Below are 8488 nucleotides of genomic sequence, written 5' to 3'. Positions count from 1 at the left end.
CGCAGAAACGAACTTCTCAAAATTGTGTCTCTAATAAAAGTGGTTGTCAAGATTACTTTCTCTATCATTACAGCACCTGTAATTTCCCTAGAGGAATGACCATACCCTAAAAGAGTTATCACAAATGACCTTTCTCTAACAATTGCCAGATGGTACTCCAATAAATTTATTTATAAATTAAAAAAGTACATCTGATAAGAATGTGTCAAAGAAGAGAAGCTTGAATGTGTAACAGCTATTTTGAAACATGGTTGAAAATGTTTTTAAATGAAATACATTAAATAATGTTAAAGATCAAATAGAATTTCCATCGTGCCAAAAATCTGATAAGAGACATGTTCCAGGAGTGGGGTGACTCAGGTCTGCTCACAAAGGGCAGGCAGACGGTTGCATATTGTGGAATTTCCTCTGACATAATTCAAGAATGAGGGTGCATATTCTCTGCTGCTGTGAATAATATAAAAAGCCACAGAGGCTCTCCATCCAACACAAGTCCTCTGGGACAGCAGAGCTCACAAGCGTCTAGGACAAGAGCCAAGAAGAAACCAGAACGAAAGCACCTTGCGTCAACATGACTTCCAAGCTGGTTGTTGCTCTCTTAGCAGCTTTCATGCTTTCTGCAGCTCTGTGTGAAGGTAAGCATGCCTTTCTGATCTACCAGTTTTCCTGTGTCTAAATGTGATCCTTAGATTGCACGATTATCCTTCCTGCTTTAATAACATTCTTCTTGTTCAAGAAAAGGAAATAATATTTACAGTCATTTCATGTTGGATTGAAGTTTTGATTGTTTAGGCTTGGTCTATACAACACTTAGAAAAGTATAAAGCTTGATTAATGTCGACATTCTGTTCCTATCATTCATACTGTGTAGTATGCATACATTTAATTTAAATCTATAATTTAGAGTGTATCTTATTAGAGGCTATTATTATTATTATTAACTAATATCAAGTATGGTAAACCTGGTAATTTTACTCCTTGTGCTGTTTTAGTGACCAGCTTCAGACAACTATCAATTCCTCTTTGGTTTAAAGACACCCTGACAAATTGTAAACCTTTTGGGATCCCTCCTATGAAACAAATGCAGTTAGAAATGTTCATAACGGGGCGCCTGGGTGGTTCAGTCGGTTAAGCGTCCGACTTCAGCCCGGGTCACGATCTCGCGGTCCGTGAGTTCGAGCCCCCCGTCGGGCTCTGGGCTGATGGCTCAGAGCCTGGAGCCTGCTTCCGATTCTGTGCCTCCCTCTCTCTCTGCCCCTCCCCCATTCATGCTCTGTCTCTCTCTGTCTCAAAAATAAATAAACGTTAAAAAAAAAATTAAAAAAAAAAAAAGAAATGTTCATAGCATGTAGTTTCTATATATTTTTTCTTTTCTGTTAAGCATTAAGGATTTTCCCAAGATATGAGATATCTTTGTGCAACTTACTTATCTATTTTTATTAACTTTTTCTGAAGGCAATTTCTCCGTTGTTGAATTTTAGTTTATCTACTGTAGGTAACATTGTGGCATCATAGAAGGTTGCACAATATCAAGTAGAAAAAAAAGTACTGTGAGGATGTCAACATTGCACAAAGGCAACTCCAAGTCTTTATGCGGGAAGTCAATCAATTCTGTCATTAGTGACAGTTTGTTATTTTATTTCATTTTTATTTTAAAAGAGAGATTGAGAAAGTGGGTAGAGGAGAAGGGCAGAGGAATAGAACGAGAGAATCTCAAGCAGGTTCCAGGCTCAGCATCGAGCCAGATACAGGGCTCAATCCCATGGCCTTGGGATCATGATCTGAGCTGAAATCAAGAGTTGGACGCTCAACGAACTGAGTCACCCAGGCGCCCCAACAATTTTTTTAATTGAATTTAGGAGCTAGGAGAATATCCAGGCTTCCACTCTGAGAATGAGTTTACTAAAGATGAGATGTTTACCAAACATCCCATCACTAAATGATCAGGTTGAAATTAAGGAGAGAGTAGCCAGCAGAGCTGTATCCAGGTTGAAATTAATCCTGAATTGATTTTTTTTTTCACAGCTGCAGTTGTGTCAAGAATTAGTTCAGAACTTCGATGCCAGTGCATAAAAACTCATTCCACACCTTTCAATCCCAAATTAATCAAAGAACTGACAGTGATTGACAGTGGCCCACACTGTGAAAACTCAGAAATCATGTAAGTACTTTCAAAAGTGATTAGATATTTTACTCCAGCAAACCTATAATTGAGGAAGGTAGAAGTGTCATACAAAGTTCTAGGTACAGGAACACAGCAGTGGGCAAGACAAGAAATTCTTTGTCTCCATGACATTTACATACAGTACCTCTCATGCCTCGTAGCTAACAACAACTTGAACTCAGATTTTATGCCTATATTTCAAGAACCACGACTCGAATTGACAACGGGATGTCTGAAACCCACTAAATACTGATTCAATCATATCTCTGTCATTTCAGTGTAAAGCTCGTCAGTGGAAAAGAGGTGTGCCTGGACCCCAAGCAAAAGTGGGTGCAGAAGGTTGTGGAGATATTTTTGAAGAAGTAAGTTGTGGTTTTTTTTGTTTGTTTGTTTGTTTTTAATTTAGATGCTTCATTTATTCTGAGACATACAGTCTAAAAGTTAGCCTCTAATTTTCTTGTTTCTGCTGGAAGACTACTCTCTAGGGATCTGCTCCTTTGACTTAACAAAAAAATAGCGGCAATAGTGAGTTTGTTGTTCTCAAGACTGGGAAGACCATCCGTCTCAGTTTGTCAGGACAAGTCTGGGCTTAAAATGCCATGCCATGCATCATTAGTATGGTTCCCTCAGAAGGGTGTCAGTTTGGATGATAACTTATCTGGTCTTTCTATTTATAGAAACAATAGTTTCAACAATAGTTGACAATTAGGACATTTCTAACACACGAATATCTAGGACTGTATTAATTTCCGTAGTAAATGTATTTTCAAGATCCATACTCTCCTCCTGGTTCGAATAATGTTAATTTACAAAATTTTGATTTTAATTTTACTTCTTTTCAGAGCTGAGAAACAAAATGCATAAACAAACAAACAAACACATTCTCCACGGTTTCCAAGAATTCTTCAATAAAGATGCCAATGAGACTTCAAGCAAGCAAATTCACTTCAGCACTTCATGCAGTGTGTGGGTCTGGTGTAGGGTTGGTTGCCAGATAAAATAGAGTATGCTCAGTTAGATCTGGAGATTAGGAAAAACAATGAATAGTTTTTTTTTCCAATGTCCCATGACACTGTCCCATGCAATATTTAGACACACTTATGTTAAAAATATTATTTGTCTACCACAAATTCAAATTTAACTGGAAATCCTGGATATGTTTTGTAGTTATTGTTACAGCTTTCAACCTCAACCTGCTGGCCAGGATACATGAGTCCCTGTCCTTGTTTCCGTATTTATTCCTCAACTGGAGAAAAAGTATCAGTCACCATCCCACCTCACAGAGACGTGAGGACATGTGGAAGCACTTTAACTTTTTCTCATGTCAGGCGAATTATTATGTGCAACTGAAACTTGTTTGCTTATTTATTATTTATATATTTATTTAAGACACAAAGAGGGGAATCTCTCTGTATAAATTGGGGAAAATGGGAAATGAAGCATTGTTGGTAGGATAGTATAATGACAGTAGTGAATTTTTATTTATTTTGATATTAAATGATGTGACATTAGGGAACTATGTTGATCAAGGGTACCAGATTTAGCAGAATTGAAAACAAACAAGAGACCCAATTAATTTTTATTTCAGATAAACAATGAATAATTTTTTAGTATATGTATATTACTATTTATCTGAAATTGTAATTGAACTAGAAATCCTACTTTTATAGTCCTAGCCTTGTCTTGTCACTGCCTGCCTTGTACTGGGCTGTGTTGAATTGTAAGAATCCTGAATTATAATTGTTTCTCAAAGCAGCAAAAATTCAACAGGCAAAATTAACCGAATAATTTCTTGCTAGTTAAAACTTATTTATTATGTACAAATGGATTCTTCTAATTTTATTTAAATTATTGTGTTTTTAAACACTGACTTTATTTTCTGACTTGAAGATGCTTTTATGTATTCCCAAAGAGATTTTTTTTTCTGCTGTTTTGATGGTGTGGAAATCTAAGTGTAACTATGAAACAACTTAAAATAAAACTTATTGTCAAAGTTATTGGGTGTTTGTCTTTCTTTAGTAGTTTTAAAAGTTATTGTTTATAACTTTTTATATTAAAAATAATATTTTGCATTAAAAGACATAAATGTACTATCAACAATAGCCAAAGTATGGAAAGAGCCCAAATGTCCATCGATGGATGAATGGATAAAGAACATGTGGTATATATATACAATGGAGTATTACTCGGCAATCAAAAAGAATGAAATCTTGCTATTTGCAGCTACGTGGATGGAACTGGACGGTTTTACGCTAAGTGAAATTAGTCAGAGAAAGACAAAAATCATGACTTCACTCATATGAGGACTTTAAGAGACAAAACAGATGAACATAAGGGAAGGGAAACAAAAATAATATAAAAACAGGGAGGGGGACAAAACAGAAGAGACTCACAAATATGGAGAACAAACATGGTTACTGGAGGGATTGTAGGAGGGGGGGTGGGCTAAATGGGTAAGGGGCACTAAGGAATCTACTCCTGAAATCATTGTTACACTATATGGTAACTAATTTGGATGTAAATTTAAAAAATTAAAAAATTAAATTAAAAAATAATAAATAAAATAAAATAAAATAAAATAAAATAAAATAAAAGACATAATGCTTGGGGTGCCTGGGTGGCTCAGTTGGTTGAGCGTCTGACTTTGGCTCAGGTCATGATCTTGTGGTCTGTGAGTTTGAGCCCCACATAGGGCTCTGTGCTGACAGCTAGGAGCCTGGAGCCTGCTTCAGATTCTCTCTCCCCTGTCTGTCCCTCTCCCACTCACTCTCTCTCTCTCTCTCTCTCTCAAGAATAAATCAACATTAGAGAAATTTAAAAAAATAAAAACTTAAATGCTCCCTCTTAGCATTTTGTATATTATGTGGAACATTACAAACCTTTGTAGAAAAACAGAAATCTCATCCAGAGATGGGTTACAAACGGTAGTCTCTTCCATAGAACAATGGAAGTTTTCTCAACTCCTCATTGTATTCCATTTTTGCTAATAAGGCTGACTTCATATTTTTAACTAATCAACCCAGGTGTCTGTACAACTTAGCACAGCTGAGCACTCAGTGAAAGAGGGAAGTGGATACTCATTGCAAAGCACTTCTTAGCTAATTGAGGAGTGAAACTGACACATATGAGATAAAGAAGATTAAATATGATCAAAGACCAAGCATATTTGAAAATAAGTAAAAAAGAAACTCTTAAAAGTAAAAATACAACAATTTGACTGAAATACTCAGTGGAGATGTTTTATAACAGATTAGACACTACTGAAAAGAAAATTAGAGATCCAGGAACTAAAACCAAAGAACTTTATCTGGAATTCATATCGAAGAATTAAAGAGGTGTTAATAATAAAAAAAATAATTAAAATCATGGAGGATTGGGGATAAGATCTTACAAATACCTAGTTGAGTTTTTACAGGTGGAGGAGAGAGGAAAGGGTGAGAGACAACAATGAAAGTGACAATGTCAATGGCTGAAACTTTTCCACAAATGATGAAAAATAATAATCCACAGCTTCAAGAAATCCAACTTACAGATGCCTAACTTTACATTTCTACTCAAAAGAGAAGGATCTTAGAGCTTTGATTCACATTTATCTACCTCCTCACTCATTTACTATTGCTTTGGGGTCTTTTAAGCCCACTTTGTTTGAAAGCTCCACAATGTGGAAGGAGGAAGAAGAGTGTTGTCTTATTTTTTCATGCATTGGTTCATACCGCAACTTTTCCTCTGTCATTTTTCTCCTTACAACTACTCAGGTACCTGCCGCTGCCATTCTCTCTGTGGGTCGACATTATCTGTGGTGTGGACCACAAAGCCCATTCTTTCTCTCTTCTGATTCCCAATACACTTGAGCACAAAAGTGTGCAGAATAATAGCATCAATAAGAGATTTATGAGTAATACACAAGAAGCCACCAACTGGAAATTCAACCCTGGTACTCACTGTTCCTAAAAACATTGTTTCTCAAGGTGATTTCTTCTTGCCTGTATTTCTTCTCAGACCGTGTGAGGGGGCCTCTTTTTCCTCAGAGTTCTGCCTAAGTTTCATTTCCACATTCTCCTCTTTGGATTCAAGTTCCCTTGTCCTACCACCCTTTGCAGTCTTTTATCTTATGGATCTCATACACAGTGAATAAAACAGATAACAAACAATTTTAGTATAACATTCACAGGAAAAATACAGGATTTCTCAGAAGCATATAGCAAAGAGTTATCTCACCTAAATAGACTACACTTCACTGAGAAAATCTAAACTGGAGACTGAAAGATGAGGAGAAGTTAGCCACACAAAGGGAAGAAGGATATGTGGGCAAGGCTGGTCTAGACATCAGGGGAGAAGTGATTTGTAGGCAAGAGCATGACACAAATTGAGAAGTGAAAGAATTTCAATGTGGCTGGAGTTTAGCATGAAACAGAACAAGTCCTACAGATAAAGCTGTGCTAAATGGACTCTGGAATCTGTAAGGGGCTGAGATTTGGAATTGAAAACTTCTAACAGATTCCAATTACCGTCATTTTAAATTGCGAACATTATAGGCCCTTCTTCTTCCAGAGTCTCCTCCCAAAAGGAAGTGAGAAGACAAAAAGCAACTCAAAAGTCTGACCTTGGGGGACTTTTAATGCCATTTGTAGTATTATTTTTATTAGAGGTAGTAATAAGTATTCACCTTAAAACTGAATTGTAAAATACATACATAGTACATGCAACAAACAAAATCAACAAATTTTTATAATTGCTGGTTTGTTTGTTTGTTGCTAAAAATGCATTGAGAAATAGATGCATAGGTTAAAGTTACCTAAACAGAATCTTTTATTATCAAGATTTTGGTAAATAAGTAGACAATGTGAATCAAAGAACTCCCAACCTTACACGAAACCTCTTAATGTGTTAAGTACACACCTTTAATATGATCAGTGTCTGACCCTGAAAGCAAGGTGAAGACATCTGCACCACCAATCTGATAAATCTTAATAATGACTCCTTATTTAAAAATCTAATCATTAATTTCATCTTTCTTGCTTTCAAAATACACTAAAGGATTTGATCCACTTTCTCATCTATGTTGTCACTGCCATAGGACAGCAAAATATTCCATCAAAAAGGCAATTCATGGATCAAACTGGAGAGTGGGCATCATGTAAACAAGCCAAAAAGGAAAAACGGAAAAGAATAAGAGAAAGTATAAGAGTGCAAGAACGAGAGAGAAGGAACAGCCAGGCAATTTGCTGAACTGAAAATTTTTGCTTTAGCTAAATTACGTATATAGACATGGATTTTATTTGTACAGACACAGGCTTAGACTCAAACTTGAGCACGCAATCTATTACTCCATCACTTTAACCCATTTATGTGGAATACAAATTGTAAGTCTAATTTTACCAAATAGAAGCATGAGTGCAAATATACATACACACACAAAATGAAAAGGAATGGAGAGATAAGAATAAAGTGCTCACCTTAAAACTGCATTCATTGTAAACCAGTATAATACATAATACATCATATGCACAACATACGAAATCAAGTAAGTTTCATAATTGCTGCTTGTTTGTTTGCTAGAAATGCGCCAGGACATAGATTCATAGGTTAAAGTTAACAAAGCAAAATCTTTTATCATCAAGATTTTGGTAAATAAGTTGAAAGCATTTTTTTATTATAATACATCTATTTTCCATCGGGCCTACGTTTGAAAATTTCAGAAGAAAAGATGAAAAACAATTTTACTTTTCATTTGTAGTAGTAATACAGCAAACCAAAAATTGCTTAAGACTGTATTAACCCTGCAATAACAAAAGAAAGCTTTAGAAGCAGTAATTTCTCCATTACTCACTTAAAAATACAGCAGACAGCAATTGCCTCAAGTTTAGCAACCATCAGCTAAATTTGCAGATCACAGACAACAGATAGGGAAATTTTTAATGTAACAAAGTAAACACCAGGCTATTTCTTCCCACAAGATTTACAGATGGAGCAATTAGGTATTCTCCAGAAGATTACTTAAGGGTCAAAGAACCCAACTCTCAGTGAGTGAAGAAAGAGATCTTTCTACACTTTTTGCATTCCCATAGATAAAAGTCAAGTGGATAAATATTATTGTTACAAGACTTTCTAACATGATTTAGCAAGATGATGTTGGAAAATTAAGATGGGAAAACATTTGCAGATGATATTTCCATATAAAGTCTGCTTCAGACCTACCTAGAGGAATGTTCTAATCACTCTGTAAAAAATTACGGAACTTGGGCTAAAGATCAGTTTAAATGTGTCTAATAAGTCTATTTCATAGGGCATGGTTAGCTCATGTTTTAATCATGTTATGATACA

General features: G+C 35.6%; 1 protein-coding gene across 1 annotated transcript; it reads left to right on the top strand.

The window, feature by feature from the left end:
* The first annotated feature begins 472 nt into the window (after positions 1-472).
* On the top strand, positions 473-4161 carry CXCL8 (C-X-C motif chemokine ligand 8). The gene is made up of 4 exons (XM_030313692.1): positions 473-635; positions 2026-2161; positions 2443-2526; positions 3007-4161. The coding sequence occupies exons 1-4, from the start codon at positions 572-574 to the stop codon at positions 3026-3028; spliced, it is 306 nt and encodes a 101-aa protein (XP_030169552.1). The 5' UTR covers positions 473-571; the 3' UTR covers positions 3029-4161.
* Positions 4162-8488: the final 4327 nt, after the last annotated feature.

The sequence above is a fragment of the Lynx canadensis genome, chromosome B1 (genome assembly GCF_007474595.2).
Source record: "Lynx canadensis isolate LIC74 chromosome B1, mLynCan4.pri.v2, whole genome shotgun sequence".
In the NCBI taxonomy this organism is placed as follows: domain Eukaryota; kingdom Metazoa; phylum Chordata; class Mammalia; order Carnivora; family Felidae; genus Lynx; species Lynx canadensis.
This window is presented reverse-complemented; position numbering and strand designations above follow the sequence as displayed.